Genomic DNA, 18374 nt, shown 5'->3' on the forward strand with positions numbered 1-18374 from the left:
AAACGGACACACATTCACACACCATCAAACACATACTCGTTCCATCATAAGATGGCTGCCTTGGAGAAAGAGTGAGGGAGCTCGGCACCGCACTGCACCGCAGTGGTGATTTTGCATTTTAATGGTACCCCTCCTCTCTTCCCTTCACCCCTTTGCCCCCTCAGTGGGTAATTCTGGGGTGTCACAGGCAGGCAGGCGGCACGCCACCGGCTACCTCACCACAGGAAGACAGAGCGGCACAATTACTGGACAGCATTTCCATCACCTGCAAACCTGCAAACGGCTGCATTTGAATGTGACAGTCACTGAGGGGGTGAGAGAGGAGACCAGGGATGGATGTGATGTGTGTGTGTGTGTGTGTGTGTGTGTGTGTGTGTGTGTGTGTGTGTGTGTGTGTGTGTGTGTGTGCACTCTGGGAGGAAGTGGATTGTCATCATGCAACAACAAGCAGCACGGAGTCCTAGAGAACAGCCTCCGCACATACATAAACTATGTGAACCTTTAATTGCACGTGAAGACACAACCCACACACACATGCACACACACAGACATAGAAGAGAAAAATATACCCACAAAATTCAAAGCTACATGTGTACATGAGACATGGGAAAAGGTGAATATTGGTTTTAAAATGATTCAAGGAAAAAACAAAGATACACACACAAACATGCACACACACACACACACAAACACACACGCATGCACTCACACACACACACACAAGGCTGTCAACAGCACACGCAGGAAGAACACAGCACTTTGTCCTTGAGAGGGTCCAAGACTTGGTAATCATATTCATTCATTCATTCATACATATGGGTGGAATACATTTGCTCCATCTCCGCTCGAGTTATTGCGCGAGTGCTGATAAAAAGGGGGAGAAAGGGAATGAATTTAATCTCAGAATAAAAACCTTTTTCGTTTCCAACACACATTAATAAAAGTGGACTGCACAATAAGTTATATGTTAAGCGTTACTAATTGTAGTTATTGGAGTGTTTTATTCAACCCTTATTCATGCATGATACGTCAGGTGAAATCAAGGATTCTTTCGCTAGAGACGCGACAATAGGGACATATTTTAATGTCACGAGGACAGTGGTTTTTTAAATAAATATAAATATATAAAACTGGTTAACCTATTCATTAATTATTGTTTGTTGACACCTACAAACTGTTTGTAGCTTCGGCCACAATATGTTGTTTTAAAGCAAACTAAATTAAACCCTGCCTTTAGGATTTTGTTTTTTCAAATGTATATCCCCTCTATGTATATCATTATTAAAGACATCCAGGTGACATTTATAAGAAATCAATAGTTTGGTGCATTTGATGTGTGTATCTGTGCTGAAGGTCATCATGTCTCTGCGGAGGCCGACATAACCGGAGCAGTATATAAAACATTTTGGCTGCAAAGTGGCGACGAGGTCCGCGGACAGAGTTGGAACATAATAGAAAAAGTGAGGCCTGTTTTATTTTCTAACAAGTCTTATCTTGTAAATGCTTGCAAATGAGTGTTACAGCTTATGTGAATGTGTCTGCGTGAGCCAAGCGAGCAAGCATCTGATGCGCTGTTGTGTGAAATTTAGAGCTTTTGCTTGCATGTGTTAGCCAATGCTACCTTAGACTCTGGAATAATAATGTAAGAAAGCTTCTCCTTCATCATTCAGGCTGCGTGTGTGTAGTACCACACGAGTGTGTATGTGGAAGAAGAGGAGGAGGAGGAGAGATTGCTGGTAATGGAACCATTTCTCACCTCTTCTAATAGAGGTTGCTAGTGTGAAAGAAAAAATGATACTAACACAGTTCAGGCTGAAAATGGGAATAATTCCTTTGTTTTAACCAGTTTACAGTTAGATGGGGCTGATTTGCCGGGCATATGAAGTCATTTGTTTTTTAAAAGCAGCAACATTTTGCTACTAATCTGTGTGTGTGTGTGTGTGTGTGTGTGTGTGTGTGTGTGTGTGTGTGTGTGTGTGTGTGTGTGTGTGTGTGTGTGTGTGTGCAGAGAAAATGGAGGGTGAGAGGAAGGCTGCTGCAGCTGTTGCCTCCAAAACCATAATTCATTGTTGGGAATGCTACAATCTAGATTACATCTCTTGCAGCTTAAAAGTGTATTTTTCCCATAAACAGCAATCTACAGCTCATGGAAATTAATTCTGCTTTAGCATAAACAACACCCTTGTCCTCCCACCCCTGCATATGTGTGTATGTATGTGTGTAAACATGTATTGGTCCGTATGGTATAAACAATCCCCTACTCCTGTCAGGAACACAGAGTGATCCATCAGTTTCTCCACAGAAAACCAATTTCACTGGAGATGTTCAGTTTTTTTCACAGACACACACCACCTATCCTCGCAGAGAGAGAGAGAGAGAGATAGAGAGAGAGAGAGAGAGAGAGAGAGAGAGAAAGAGAGAGAGAGAGAGAAATGGGGAAACGAGAGAAAGACACACACATACACAGAATAGAGGAAGATAAAGACAGAGGCAAAAGAATGGTGAGGAAATTGAACAGAGAAGAGAAGGAAACATGAGGCAAAATTGAAAAGGAAGGGTGGGGGGAATAAAAGAAAATAAGAAAGACCCACATTGCAGTGTTTGATAGGACACGCTGTTATTTGCTGTCTCATCAGTTCAATACGGTTCGTAAAAAAAACGTGCGTCGGTCGCCCTATACTCATATGCACTAAGGGTCGACACATAGCGCCTGACAAATAGGCTGTATGTGACTGCTCCACGGCTTCAGTGTGATTAAAAATAAAAGAAATAGTATTTTTTTCTGGCTTTTGACCATTAAAGTGTGGAATTATGAGCGAGGAGCAAGGCATGCTGCTGCGGCCCAGTTTTGGCATGTTGAAGCGGGCAGATGACAACATAATTACAGAGTCGGCTCATAACACGCGATTAAACAAACAATGCATGTCGTTTCTGGCATCTTTTGTTTTCATGCATGTGTTTGCCGAATAGCCGTGTTGCATGTGTTCATGCTCATGGGCAGGAACAAGGAGGTGAATTCATGCGGACATATGCGGGCACGCACTGACATAGCCAGACAGAAATATTGTATGCAGACAAACAGGCAACGGACAGCAGGATAATGTATCTTTGTAATGGGCTTAAGTTAAAACAAGATGAGAAAGGCCTTCATTTCAGAGGAGCTGCATTGCTACTAATGACTAGAGGGGCTCCAACTGCGATCACAGCCTATTATAACTTAGAGATGGCTCTTCTGTGTTTTTAAAGATGAATGCAAATTAAAAAGCATTAGGCTACATTCATTTGCGGTCTTTGGCATATCGGCCACTTTTGGTCTGAGGGCCACTTACGGCTGCCTTATTTCTTCAAATGACCTTGAAATCAAAGACAGAGCAAGTTTTAATGATTTAGAGGGCTCTTAAAGACTCGAAAGGAAAAGCAATACAGGGCCTCATTAAAATGTTCATTTAAACATTAAAAAAGCTTTTTGTTACAAATGTTCCTGCCAGGATGCTGAGTTGATACACAAAGAGGACTGGAAGAATGAACCAATTTGATGTCAATGCATCTCCTCATCCTTTCATCAGTGATTCTATAAATTACAAGGCATACTTATTTGGCTGCTTTTATAATTTTCTTTCTGAGACTCGGGCTTGTGTGTGTGATAAACGACGAGTTGTGGAGCAGTGTGATTTGGTGCAGGGCCTGTGAATGACCTGGGGAATGCGGCATGTCACTTTATATTTAGCTTCTATTTCCTCACCGCCTGCTCTTCCGCTGCACATGGTATGATTTCAGTTCGAGAGTGTGTGTATGTGTACGTGAACAAAGAGTGAGACATATCCCATCACCCCCTAAAATTCCTTCATTCCCTCCTCCATTGCTCCCTTATTTCCCCAACGACTCAGCGTGCCTTGTAAAAACCTTAGCCGGGCTGCTCAGCGCCCTTTAAAATGTAAAGCAATATTACGAAGCTTGACACTTTGATCTCTGTTACTATGGTATTGTTTCAGGGGTCCAGCAAATGTTAGTAAAACTGTAGCTGTCCAGAGTTAAATCGGTGTGTGCCAGGATATTCACTTTACATGCTGTTTTCACACCGAAGGAGAATGTGTAAGAAAGTGATGAGAGAACTGTAATATTGATTGTTTGTTAGAGACATGCCAAAAACAAGAGAGAAGGTATTTTTCAGTTTTTTGGCATGTGGATCCAAAACCTCTGTAACTTCCCCTCTCATTTGTTTTAGTTATTTACAGCCCTGACAACAAAAAGCCTTGAACTGTTCTGCAAACTACACAGCACCCTTTGAGTCACAAGCAAAACAGGAAATCAGGCTTTTGTCCGCTCCAGATGGCATCAAAAAACACCTTGTTTCATCTGTCTTAAGCAATCCCATCTTGACGCCGTCACACGTCCCCATGTGGGGCTGTGCCGCTCCTCAGAACAGATTGGGAAACAGCACAAACGATCTGCCGGGGAAATCCCAGCGGGCTGCCATAACATGCTCGTTTGCCGACGTACCTCTGTTGCACGGAGCCCATGTTTGATTTCTCTCAGGTCGCCCCTCCTTTTCTTTCTCTCCTGCTCTCACTCTCACTTCACTTGTGTCACTTGCTCATTTTGCTGTCAATATCACCTGCTACTTTCTTTCTTTCTTTCTGTATCTGTTTCTCTCTGTCCGTGACGCTCAGTCTCAGTCAGCCTGTTGGCCTGTCTGTCTGCGTCTTTTTTTCTTTTTCTCTTGGGCCTGCCTCTCGTTCTCCCTCACACCTCCTCCTCCTTCTCTTTCACTTTAAAATACGTGTTAGTTGGCTGTGTGTCTTGTAGAAATGCCAGCAGCGACTCTATCCTTCACCAACAATGCAATGATACCACAGGTAAACTCCTGCCTCCATCCTTTTGTATCTCAAGAAGTAGGTATTGCAGCAGCCAACACTAAAAGCAGGCCAAAAGAAACATATTAAGAAAAAAAGATTAGATTGCCTTTTCCATGAGTAAGTTTGTGAGTGGCCGTTGTCGACGCGTGGGTAAATCCATAGAAAACGCAGTTAATGTTTACTTCCCATCTTAGAGGATGTATCATTTCAAGAGTTGTGCCTTGTGTTGCCTATTGCTGTGTCCTCTTCCCCACTGATGCACTGCTGCTAACTGCGCAAACAATATTGAATCTCCTCATTTAATAAAAAAGCACACTGAATCTCCTCCGGAGGCAAAAAGTAGAAAAGTTTTGCAGAATCAGTTTTTGGATGAGTCAAAAAGTTGCATTACACCTGTTAGCAGAAAAACAACAGGTTCTGCTTTGGTGCACACCCCCAAAAAGAGCCAGCAATAAATAATAAGATTTCATGTTGAGTATTTGTGCACAGGGGACAATGGTTTTCCTGATTTCTCAGGTGTAATGCTTTGGAGGATGAATCGCAGGTGGAGGAGATATTGTGTGGCTGGATGGAACACAGGTGCCGGAGTTATTTCCGGTCTGTGCCGTTAATCACCAACCTGAAGCTGAAATATGGCTTGCATTTTAGTGGTTTTAAAATAGAGTTCCCTTGATGGCATATACTTAGGTTGAGAAATAATAATAATAAGGGCAAGGTAAAGTCAAGAGACTGTGAGAATGTTTCATATGCATGTGTGCTCTGTTTTATCAGCGAATGTGGGCTCAAAGTCTGTAAGATAATAGAAACCAAATAGGATCTGATGCTGTCGGCCTGCTATCAATAGTTTGACAGTTTCAGTTCCCATACAGCAATCAGGGCTTTGATGTAAGGAGCTGATTAATAACTAACTTCACCGATCCCCGTTAACTTTTTTGGTTGGTCTAAAACCACAACACAATGGCATTGAATATGTGTTAATTACTAATGATAGGAATTCTAGATGAACTGATTAATTAATGAATTGACACAAACAAAGTAAGACTATGGGTGTGTTTGTCCTACAGCATATTAGTTCTTACTCCGTTTCTGTTATAATATTTCTGTTATGGCCCTAAATGTCAGAATGTGACAAAGGTTTATATCAGAAACAGACTAAATATCTGATTATAAGCTGTTTATCTTCGTTAAATGATGACAACATAGTAACGCCAATACACAAGTGGCCTCAGATGTGATGTTGGTCAATATCTATTGACAGACAAATCATTGTTGTTGTTCTTTCGTTTCGTCATTGTCCAGGCCCAATGCATGAGGGGCTAAACTGGGAGTGAATGTGATTGGATTTTCAGGCTTCGTCATTAAATTCCCATGCGGGGAATACTAATTCCAGTATTTAGTGCGGTGATGCTAGGGCTTGCTTTCATCTTAAACTGATTCCAGTCTAATTAGATTGGGCATGTGGGGGGTGGTGGATGTATCCGTCTGGACTAATCCCTGCCTCTCTGTCCAAAACATTGTATTATCCAGAGAAAATCCATTGGCTGCAGGCTATTCAAAGGCAGATCTGCCTGAACCGCAGCCTCTGTACTGTATCATCTGGAAAGCTGTGGCTAGAAGGGTGCACTGTGCAGTGAGGGTGGAACCCAATGGTCATGAGTGATGTATGGGTTGCGGAAAACGCCATTTAAAATTTACAGTAAACCTTTTATCGTGTATTCAGGGCAAGACCGCTCACTGTTGCGGCCTCTTTAGCAAAGCTGTGTCTGAACCACTATGAACTACTCTCTTTAGAGGGCTGTTTTATTCTAGGACAGTGCAGTGAGGTGGCAAGATTGGGTGGCCTCCAAAATATAGTCAAATCCAAATAGTTATTTTTTCAGGTTTTATATTTTGTTTGACCTATAAACTGTGATTTCAGTAGATACGAGTAAGAACTAGCAAACAATATACTTGTGTATACCCCCGGGTGTACGCAAACACATGCGCACATTTACTGTGCATAGATCACCCTGTCATCCTGCTTGTGAATTACTGGCAGACCACAGTAAAAACGCAGAGTAAAGAGGTCCTTCTTCTCGGAGCTGTGAAGGCCAGAAAAATGAAAGGCCTTCAGCCATTGTTCTCCACAAAGGTCAAACGCAATTCAATCCCATAATATGGCGGGGGAGCCCTACCTCGGCAACCGCCTTCGCTTAAAAGGGTGGGCAACAGGAAAGGGCCATTCAGCAGAACAGTTGCACCCTGTGAGCCGAGCACATTCGTCAAGGACGAGGGGTGAAGTCAGAAGCGGGGGAGGAGGGGGGAGAAAAAAAGCTGTTTTTGAGGCTTTTACATGTCGCGGCCGTTTCACTGCACACTGAAGTGTGTTAAGCGAAACAATAAAGGCCACAACCGATTCTGCCAGAGTGAAAAGATCCTCATCTTCCCCTTCATTTTTGCTGCCCTTGTGAAATTTCATTAGGTGGATTTAACGACTTGTGAATGTCGGCTTTCTCCGTGACCATGACACTGGTGGCGGACACGTCTCGCTGGCAGGGTGTGATGTATTGTGTTGAGGTTTTCCTCAGGTGCAATTTTTAATGTGACAGCATCTGTTGACCTCAAATGTAAAATGTCACCCTAATGTCTCATGCTGACGTGCATTTTGCTACTTAATGGAATTTTAAAAGCAGTATATGGTCTGCAGCAGAAAACACACTTTATATCTATCCATCAATCCATCAATATATATAAATACATACAGGATCACCAATCTAAGATTAAAAAAACAGATGTTCTTTGCTCTCTGTTGTGGCTGCACGTCTGTTTATCCGTGGTCGTGATTTATTATTGTGGATATTTCCCTTTTAATGGAAGGGTTCTAGAGTTGCACCTGATCAGATCCAGATTAGCAGACACTTCCAAACATAATCCCCTACATCTGCTTATAGTCAGATTACCACAAATAGCATAATGATAGGAAATACCCATTATATGATTTGGAATTTTAGTCTGTCAGTGACTGGAATGACAATTATTAGAAGGATGTTGATACAATACATATTTGGTTAATAGTATGACATAGTAAAAGTTTTGGGAAAAGACGTGCCTCAAATGTTAAGTGTAATATGGAAATTTAAATTGCACTAATAAACCATGTACAGTGTACTAGTACAACCCTTGTGTTTGCTAAATTACTGTAAAATTACCAATCAATTGCCAATGAATTAGCATGATGAGAACATGTAAGAGTGAAAATGAAACAAAGAATATTTGATGAGACCAAACTGGTTTGCAGATACAGTTTTTAATGTATCACAACAATGAGCAACAAACATACTTGATGAACTATTTCCAGAAGTTGTTCAAATACCATCTACAATAAACGTCATTTCAACTATGACAACAGGTCTGTGACAAAATAAAAAAAAGGTTTCAAAACCATGTTATTACCGTGATACGGTACAGTTGAGACCTCAAACAGTACAGTAACAAAAACTAATGCGACTACTCTCTATATATAAAACATCAATAACATTTTTGGTTTAGTTTATTTAAAGTTTTAGCCATAGGGGCTTCTTCTTATTAAAACCTCAGGGTGCATTTCCTATGTAACCCAGATGTTGAAGAGTACATATTGTGTAGGATATGATTGCGCCATGAAAATCCCTTTGACATCCAGAAGAACAATTCCAATTTCAACCTTTTGAAGGCTGTCCCCATAAACATGACACAATCCATCCATTTTTTTTTTTTTTTTTATAGTTCTTTTTTTTTCTTTTTGGCTGCTGTGCAGTTGCAATATCTATGTACAGTTATATTGTTGGACCATCCTTTTTGTTGGTTTGTTAGCTTTTACCAGTCCTTGGTGTGGAAAGCGTCCTGTCTCATGCTAACATCTTAGCACATGATGCTAGCTGACAGTTCAGTCTTATAATGCTGAGCCACAGAGTGGGGAAAGGCAAAAAGCCAGAGTTGTGAAAGCCTTTGGAATCAGGACAGTCGCTCATGTTTGTACAATGGCAGAATTGCACCTTGGGAGGCCAGGATGTCTCTTGTGAAACACAATCGAAAAGTGTCTTCAGGATTAAAGTAAATGTTAAAATACTAAAAATCCAAATAATGACAATTAAAAAGCTCACGCAGAAAATGAAAAACTGAGTTTGCTTTAAAACTTTGAAAAAAAACACCTTTACAATAATAAAACAGAAGAGGAAATGTTACTTGATTTCATTGTTTGAAACAATAACTAAGCATGATTTGATTTAACCTGTCAAACAGTTGCATTACATGCTACTTGCTCATCTCAGAATAGGAAATACCAAAAGCAATACATTTTTGCATTTCTTCATATTAATAAATTTGTACCATGCACAGCCAACTACGAATATGTACAACAGCTTAGCTTTCTTTGTTCACAAGCCTTTATCTTTCATACAAATAGCCTTCTGTTACTTTGGAATGAATCACATTGGTTTCAATTACCAAACTAGAAAGTGATTCGTAAAAAATTGAACACCCTTTGACAGCTTTCACATTCTTAGTTCCACAGCAAAATAAGAAAATAATATAAAATAAAAATAGCAAAGCAAAGCAATTAATGAACCAGTATTTTGTCTGGTAGAAAGTTGAGAGAATTGATGGCAAGCAAAATAACATTACACAGTAGCAGCAAAACTTTGTAAGGTAATACTTTGCAATGTTGATATCACTAAATGTGGAAAAATTAAAATGTTGACTTTAACTGTAGATCATCAGAAGTGCCCAGAGAATTGTTGGGAGGACGTCAACCTATGCACTAAATGGCTGTGTATAGGTGTAACACTGTTTTAAGTCCTACAAGTACATGAACATGTTTTAATATACAACAAAAATGCTGTTGTCCCCCATTTAAAGCAGCATATTTGCAAACGTATAGCAAATGATCATACCTTTTTTTTTTAACATTGTGACCAACTTGTACCTTAACAGTTTCAAGTATACAGTACTGCTTTCATGGATGCACCAATTGTTAAATAGGTCTCTAGATTGTTAGGCATCAATCCTGTAACAAATATGGACCAATATGCTGCTGCAATAGACACAAATAATAATTAAAACACAAACGTACACAAACAAACAGAAAAAAATCTATTAAATTAACAAAATGGCCTACTCAAATAATAAAAAGACAAATAAAACAAAATAAGTGCACTATAGTCCAGACACAAGCAAGTACCGTAACAGTACAGCAATTCACAAATGAAAAATGTTATATTCACATAATCCGAGAGAGTCTATCAAAACTAGAGTTATTACCTCTTCAGAAAAGGGTGTGAGCAGAGGTAAAAGTGAGAAGGTAAGAGTTGGCACAGATTAGTATATACTACAAGAAAAAAAGGGGCGGGAAATAGATACAGCTTGTTGTAATACAAACTGGCAAACACAGGGGCATCATACACATTTACTTCACCATTCTAAATTCCCTCAGTGGCAAAACCATACTGTCTTTGTAGGGCAAAACTAAAAGGATATGCACATCGTCCACTGTAACAGTAATATTGTCTCTTGGTACTCTATACACATCAAGGAAATGCGTCCGATAAAGCTTGACATGTTTTGGTTATAAGCCAAGTGTACCCAGGCTTGTTGCTGCTTTAACAAATGAGAAATGTTATGTTCTGACCTGAGAATTTAAAGCTACTGAATTACACCTATCTAAACTAAGAGAGATTCTCTTTGAGGGTTCTGGATCGTCATCCCATACAGTACATGCTAGCATTTGGAAAACAATCCAGCTGAGGTGCAATTTGCTATCGTGAGAGTTTTTGGCTTGAAACAAGCCCCCCAAGGGAGCCTGTGGGATTTTTTTCCTACTCCATGTTTTTGTATACAATATAAGCTCAGTCAAGCATCTGCAACAGTTCTGTCCATAACAAAAATCAATCAATATCTTGCCAGCATATCAATATGGGAAAAACAATCCTGAGTCAATCATTTGGTACTGTAATTTTTTTGGGTTAAGAGAAACTTTGGAACTGCAGTTTAAAAAGTCTTATTTTTTCTTTAAGCAAGGGATCCTTTTGTCACTCCTACACACTGAACATATCCATTCTGATACTACTGAAGCTCGCGTCTAGGCCAGAGGCCGACTTAGCCTTGACTTCCAACGCGTTATCTAAGTCATCCAGCTTCTGGCTTAGCTCATTGTCAGACTCTTCTGAACAACTCTCGGTGGGTAGTGAGGTTGGAACCCCTGAGGTGCTGCAGGAAGTTGAGGTAACCGTTGAAGGTGAGGAGAGGGGGGGAGGAGGAGAGGCAGACGGGGAGGAGGAAGCAGCTTTCCGGGCTGTGGCGGCCTGGAACAGGACATTTGGCCAGGACTTCATGGACAAGTGAGAGAGATGAGGAAAGGTGTTATTAGAAGAAGCTGCAGACTGCGAGGTAGATGTGGTGTTAGGAGTAGGGGAGCAGACAGAGTGAGGTAATAATCTAGTATGCTCTTTGGCATTTCTCATTGCTTGTTTGATTGTTTTCTCTTTGTGCAAGCTCGACTGAAGGTGTTGGCCAAGTGCTTCATTCCCGTTAACAACCACATTGCAGGCAACACAAGTGTAGTTGCTCACTGCCTTTCGAAGCACTGTCTCTTGCGGGTCAGAAAAAGCATGTCCCAAGTAACAGAAGGACTTCTGATGACGCACCACAGAATCTTCGTCAGCAAAAATCATCTGGCACTTCCTGCATATAAACTCATGCTTGACGGACGGTACAATAAAAGCGTCTGGAAAATCCATGGAACTTTTGGTATCTGTTTTCGGTTCTTCTTTTGTGCTTTCTTTTGAAGAGCCTTTGTTGGTGTTATCCTTTGCGTTTATAGCTTCTTTTGGTTTGGTGGTGCTCTGTATGCTCTGGGGTGTCTTCACAGGGGTTGGTTTCTGTTGCTGCTTCTGTTGTTGTTTCTGCTGTTGCTCAAGTTGTTTCTGCTGTTGTTGTTGTTGCTTCTGCAGAGAATCCTGGAGGGACTGCTGGTACTGCTGGTACTGTTGCAGGATGGCAGTCTGGGAGAGACCAGCGGCCATGGCAGCTTGTGGGACTGCTGCTGGGCCATATGGAAACAGGTTCTCCATTCCACACATTGGTGGGAAGTAGCCCCCTGTTTGGACCCCTCTAGGAAGCTGTGGTGAGAAGCAGTTGGGAAATCCAGGGAGAAAGTAGGGCAAGAACTGGCCCCCAAAGAAAGAGCTGGGATCACTTGAGGCAAGAGCATTCTGAAGTGCCTGAAGCTGTGTGGCGTCTAGTTGAGTCTCACTTCCTGGTTTCCCTGGAGCTGGTCTCTCCCTTTTCTTGGCCATGCTGGGGGTCTCAGGGCGTGAGCCGCTCACGTTCTCTCTGTCCTTCATCTTCATCTGCGGTGGCTTGTCTCCTGGTTTCTTGCTGCTGTCTCTCTCTGAGTCTTTACCTTGCTGCTCTGTATGATTTACTGCTGCCAAAGGTGTGGAGGGAACAGGAGGAGGAAGAGGAGGTGGAGGAGGAGGAGGAGGAGTCTGCAGAAGAGTCTTGGTTGGGGTAGTGCTGAGAGACATGGCAGGAGAGGGGGTGGCTGGTGTAGGGAACCCAAGCATGCCAGCACCGGGAGACGCTAAAGCTGAAATACAGTGGTATATAAATATGGATTTAAATATTCAACCCCAAATCACTATGGAAATTTGTTTGTATTACAAGCTGAAGATGCTTTTTATTTTATCGCTCTTGTTAAGATTTTGTTATGGATCAAAACTGTCACATGCGCTTTATGATCATTTAAATCTGCCAATATATATTATAATATAAATATACCAAACCTACAATAAGGGGGAAAACAAACAACACAAACAAAAGCCATGATATAGATACATTTGTTGTAAAAAATCTCTGAATTATCAATTAGCAGTTCAACTCTGATGATGACATAATGCATGCACTGACTCCCACAATTTTTAATTTTAAAATAGTTTTTAAAAATAAGACTTTTTGACCAACACCACTGTGATACAGAATAAACAGTAGAATAGTAGAATAAAATAGTGCATGATAAAGCTCAGTTCATAAAGCTTCTAGTGTTTTTAACTTCTTTTTTTAAAAACTGTTCGTCATACTAACTCACCAGGTGTGTTGGGTGGGAAAACAGGAAGTGATGATGGCCCATTGACCCCAGGAAGTAACACTGGCGGAAGGCCAGACAACCCTGGGTAGCCTGAGGGTAGACTGAGGCCATGAAGTGCATTATTGTTGTCCACTGCAGTCTGTTGCTGCTGACCAGGCAGGCTGAGTCCCTCACCAGCTTTCTTCATTCGGTCCAGCTCTTGCTGCGCCATCAGTTGACGGACAGTAGTTGGTGCTAGGTAGTCCTTTTCTCTATCTACCTGGTTTACCAGGGTTTCTTGCACTTTGGCAATGTGCTGTTTGGAGAAGATGTGGTCTCGGACGGACATCCGGGCAGTGTACTTTATACCACACAAAGTACACTGAGGCCTGGGCCCATCTGGTGAGTTGTGACTTATCATGAATGGCTTTCCAATGTTAATCTTGAATTTCTTTTCTTTAGCACGGGCATTCTGGAACCACACCTGGACAACACGCTTGGGGAGTCCAATCTCATTGCCTAGCATCTCACACTCTTGCATTGTAGGAGTGCGGTAGTCACTAAAACAGGCTTTGAGAACTTTAAGTTGCAGGTTACTCATCTGGGTCCTAAATCGTTTGTGGCCTGGCCTATCCCCGGAATTGCTGCCTTTCCCGGACTTGTTAAAGGGGTTACCTGCCCCAAAGGGACTCGGGGAACTGGGATCAGCTAGGCTTGATGTTTCACTCATGTCATAGAAGTCATCCAACTCATCATCTCTAGAGCTAAAGTAAGAGTCATAGTCCTTTCCAGAGAAGCTGAGGGCAGGGCTCACCATGCTGTATTGGAACCTTTCATTGCCACCATCAGAATTTGGTGCCAGGCCACTTTTGTCACTCAGTTTGTCCCCTCCATTGGCTGTGAGGCTCTCAACCTCATTGTTATTACCCTCATCTCCAGTTGTAGCATCACTAATGGCTGTATTAATAGAAGATGTCTCATCAAAGTCCATCCTACTGCAATCATAAGATGATACTTCAGCTGAATTAGCATTATGCCCGTCAGTTTCATCACAGTTTTCAGCTTTTAAGGATGAAGGGCTAAAGAAGTTTTTTACTTGTACCTCAGATGGTTTGACTGGAGTTGAGGATGCAGTAGGCAGCTCATACTCATTTGGCTCAGTCTTGGTAGGCAGCTGTGGGTAGTCAAAGAAATGATACTTATTTGGGCTTTCACCTCTTTCATTGTCTTGATTCATCATTGGGCTTGGTGGCAAGCTAAAGCCTGCCTGCTTAGCGTCATGCCAGTGTCTAGATCGTATGTGGCTATCTAGAGCAGATTTAGCCTTGAACAGTGCTCTGCAAAAGGGACATTTCTTGTGGGACTGAGAGGGCCCTAGAGCCCTAAACTGCCCCTTTCTCTCTCTTGCACGAGTGTTTTGGAACCAAACTTGCACGACTCTCTTTTTCAAGCCAACCTCTCGTGCAATGTGGTCCAACATCTTCCTTGTTGGGTTAGAGTCAAGTAGGTATTTGTCATAGAGAATCTCCAGTTGTTCTGGTGTGATGGTGGTTCTCAAACGTTTATCTCTGTGCTGCTCTTCACTACTGTTTCCACCATCTTTATCGTTAGCACTTTCGTCCTTGTCATCCAGTTTTCTCTTCATTGCCCCAGAGCCTGCAGCAGAAGTCAAACCAGAACTACCCTGAGAGGGGATTTGGGAGAGGCCTCCAGATAACAGCTGGCTAGCCATTAGGGGGTTGTTTGGATCAAATATCATATAGGGCATGTCAATGGGTCTTTCGAGGAACTGAGAGTGAAGGAATTGGTTTTGGGCAGCCAAGAAATGCATGTGCTGATGCTCTTGCCATAGCTCGACAGAGGGGAATGCAATCTTACACTGGTCACACTGGTACTGAAGCATCTGGTGAGGGAGACTATTTGTGAGTGAGGAAAGAGCCAGGGAGAGTGGACTTGAGGGCACTGTAGCAGCCTGTGGCTGGGAATGGGGTCTTGACATTTGTGGCTGAGGAGCTTTCTGAGGAGGTGGCTGAGGTGTGCAAGCCTTTGATGGTCTTGGTTCTGGTAGTGACTTTATCACAGGCGATGATGCAGTTTCAGTTTGTTTAGGTTCAGTTTCAGGGGAAACATCGGGTTTGGGGGACGTTTTCCCCATGCTGGCACGAGGAGAGGCCATCACAGGGGAGCTTGAGCCAGAACTGCTGGCAGTTCTATGGGACTGTTTGGGTTGCTCAAAAGGTCCTTGGGTCATCCTAACCGGACCTTGCTCACTACAATCTATGTATTCCTCATAGGTTTCCTCGCTACATTCCTCATCTTCATCCTTATAACACAGTTTTTTCTGGTGAGTGATAAGGTCAAAAATGCGCGGGAACACAATGTTGCACTTTTTACACTGGTACTGCATGTTTGCTGTTCTGATGTATCGTTCATTGGTCAGCTCTTTTTTCTCATTATCTTTAGAATCAGCCTGGTTTTCATAGCTCTTGCGAGCTTTCTGCCGGGCATTCTGGAACCACACCACAATGACTCGGGAAGGTAGATTGAGCACAGTGGAAAGTTGCTCAATCTCATCATCCTTTGGATAGGCATTAGTGTCAAAGAAATCTTGAAGTACCCTCAACTGGTAATCAGTGAATCTGGTCCTGGAAGACCTCTTGTTGAAGGTTGCGTCAGTTCTGTAGTATTCATGTGCATTGAGCTGGGGCTCAATTCGAATATCTTCCAATGTAGTAATTGGAGGAATACTAAAATTGTAGGGAGAGTCTTTACTCCGCTGTCTTTCTTTGAAGAGAGTGTTACGGAACCAGTGCTTTATGACCTTTTGGGGCAAGCAAGACTTCTCTGACATCTCCAGAATTTGCTCTTCATTCGGGGAATTATTTATATCAAAGTTGCCACGGAGGATCTTAAGCTGGTCATCTGTGATTCGGGTGCGTGGTCGCTTAAACTGGGATTGGCGGAGGAAGTTTGGATCAAGACCCAATTGTTGCTGGCAGAGCTGTGTAAGGTCTGTGGAAAGAGAGTCCATAGTAGGCATCTGGAGGGAAAGCTGATGGGGCAGGCCCTGGTGCTGGATAGACTGCATCATTAGAGGTGAAAACATGGGCAAATCCATGGGAACAGGGAGCTGCACTTGGGGAGGCGCAGCAGGGGCAGTAGGTGGTGGAGGAGGGGGTGGTGTTTGAGGTGGTGGTGTCTGGTGAGACGGTTGGTGTGGGGCCATATTGGGGACAGAAACTGGTGAGGGTACTGAAGTTTGGGGCTTGGTCATTGATGTAGAAGGAGGCTGAGTAGCTGTCACTGGAGATGGAGTAGGAGGTGGAGGAGGAGGAGGTTGTGGTGGCGGTGGTGGTGGAGTCTCAGGTGAAGAAGGGTTCATTGGATAGAGTTTGTCATAGGCCTCTCTGTACTGTTGGGCAAACTTTTCCAGCTCCACATATGGGAAAAAGTGACTGTGCACATGTTCCTGGTGGCTTTTTAGAATAAGCATATTGGAGAAGAGTTTACCACACATACCACACTCAAGCTTATCAGTGTTCATTTCCACTTGTTCAAGTCCGTCTTTGTTTTTCTTTTGTTTTTTTTGTCTGTTTTCATTGTATTGAATGACCAGTTCAAATCCAAAGTTCTCGAGTAGTGCTTTGGCTGCATTGCCCCTTGCTCCTGACACAATACGTGGAGGAGGAATCAATGGCTCTGAGAACTTTGATTTTCTCGGGTCTTTGTTGTCTTTTCCTCCATCATTGAATGCATCACCTGCATTTTCCATCTTTGCTCTGTTTTCTTGTTTTTCTAGTTGGTCCTCTGCCTCTCTTGTCATCTGAATTTCAGACACATTGCTGGACTCCATTTTGGATTTGTGGTTCTGCAATTGCTGATGTTTCTGTTGCTGCATTTGATACTGCGTCTGAGAGGCTTGCTGCTGCTGTTGTTGCTGCTGAGCCTGTTGCTGGGCCTGAGCCTGCTGCAACTGGTGTTGCTGGTTCATCTGCTGCTTCAAGTCCTCTAGGAATGATCCAGTAAGGCCGGGCATTCCAAAAGCTGCTGCTGAGTGCAGCGCAAGTTCTGGACTAAGATTGAACTCAGCTCCTGGGATGTAAAAGGGGAAAAGGAACTGTGGCTGTTGAAATTGCATCAGTGCTTCTGGTGTCATTCCGAAATGGGGGAAGAAAGCTGGATTAAGAAACTGAGGCTGGAAGAAGGCAGCCTGTTGCTGAAGTTCATGTTGAAGCTGCAGTTGCAGTTGGGCTGAGGACTGTGCTGACTGGTGGCTGCTTGCTTGTGCTGAAACCAGGTCAGTGGTTGTTGTTGGTTTTGTGTTGTTGCTGCTGTTAGCTTCTTTGGGTTCCACAATGTTTTCTTTGTTAGCAGAAGGTGTTCCACTTCTTGCTGTGTCTGAGTTGCTGCTGATCCCTTGTGTGCTTGGGGCTGGGCTTTTTGCAGGCACTGGACCACTGGTGCTTGTGATACTGCTGCTGCTCATTTCAGTTTTGGCTGTTCTGGCTTTGGTCTGGTGTAGCACTGACCTCATATGAATTTCAAGTGTTGAGCTTTGGCTATAGGCAACATTGCAAATATTGCATTTAAATGGTTTGTTATCAATGCTGTTGCTTGTCTCTTGTGGAACTGGGCTTGACGCCTCTTGGAGAACCTTCTTCAACTTATGCAGGTGGGAGACTGAATTATAGTGGACTAGTAGGATGTTCTTCTGAGTGAAGGACTCCTTACATACTGTGCACTTGTAAGGCCGAGAAGGATCCAAAAATTTCTCCATTGTAAAGTTGGGCCCTTTTCTGAAAGGTAGGGTTCGTTTTGGTTCTGCTCCCATGTCATCTAGCAGAGAACTACTGTCACTTCCGGTAGGACTGGGCTTCTCATCCTGGTCCATTTCGTCATCTTTGTCTAAGTCATGTTCAAAGGCCTGAGCTTCCTCCAAGGCCCTAGCCTCACTCTCAGTGATATCGCCATTTAGTGGCAGATTTCCTATGAGTTGCTGCACCTCAGCTTCACTAAGTTCAGGGTGTCCATTTTCCAAATGCTTCCTGAGGGCCAGGAATGTCCTGAAGCTGCGCTGGCAAAGGCTGCACATAGTGGCTGCTCTGATGGCATGGTACTGGGAATGTATCTGAAGCTTCTGCATTGTCTTGAAGGCCAGGCTGCAATGGTTGCAACGGTATTTGTAGACATGACGATCAGATACTGATAGCTGTTGTTGTTGCTGCTGGAGCCTTTGGAGCTCACTGAGATGGTCCTGTAGGGTATCAGGAGACTTGCTATCATGTCCTAATCCACTGGCTCTCTTCCAGCCTGGGGCCTCTGTTGCCTCCTTTGGGGGCTTGAGTTCCTCCCTCTGCAGGTCCAATTCATTCTTGTCTTGACTGGTTAGTTCATCTTTTGAGATATTTCCTAAAAATAAAAAATGCAATTTGAAGTAC

The 18374-nt window shown here is 42.9% G+C and overlaps 1 protein-coding gene across 1 annotated transcript in view; it reads right to left on the reverse strand.

Annotated features, from left to right (window-relative positions):
* Positions 1-8123: 8123 nt before the first annotated feature.
* The window catches only part of zfhx4 (zinc finger homeobox 4), a gene marked incomplete at its 5' end in the record, with an annotated part of 60216 nt that continues 49965 nt past the window's right edge, over positions 8124-18374 (reverse strand). The window contains 2 exons of the mRNA XM_079234031.1: positions 8124-12459; positions 12958-18345. Of these exons, the coding sequence (XP_079090157.1) occupies positions 10907-12459; positions 12958-18345 (6941 nt within the window). The 3' untranslated portion in view covers positions 8124-10906. The remainder of the gene's footprint in view (positions 12460-12957; positions 18346-18374) is intronic.

The sequence above is a fragment of the Taurulus bubalis genome (assembly GCF_910589615.1).
Source record: "Taurulus bubalis genome assembly, chromosome: 18".
Taxonomy (NCBI): domain Eukaryota; kingdom Metazoa; phylum Chordata; class Actinopteri; order Perciformes; family Cottidae; genus Taurulus; species Taurulus bubalis.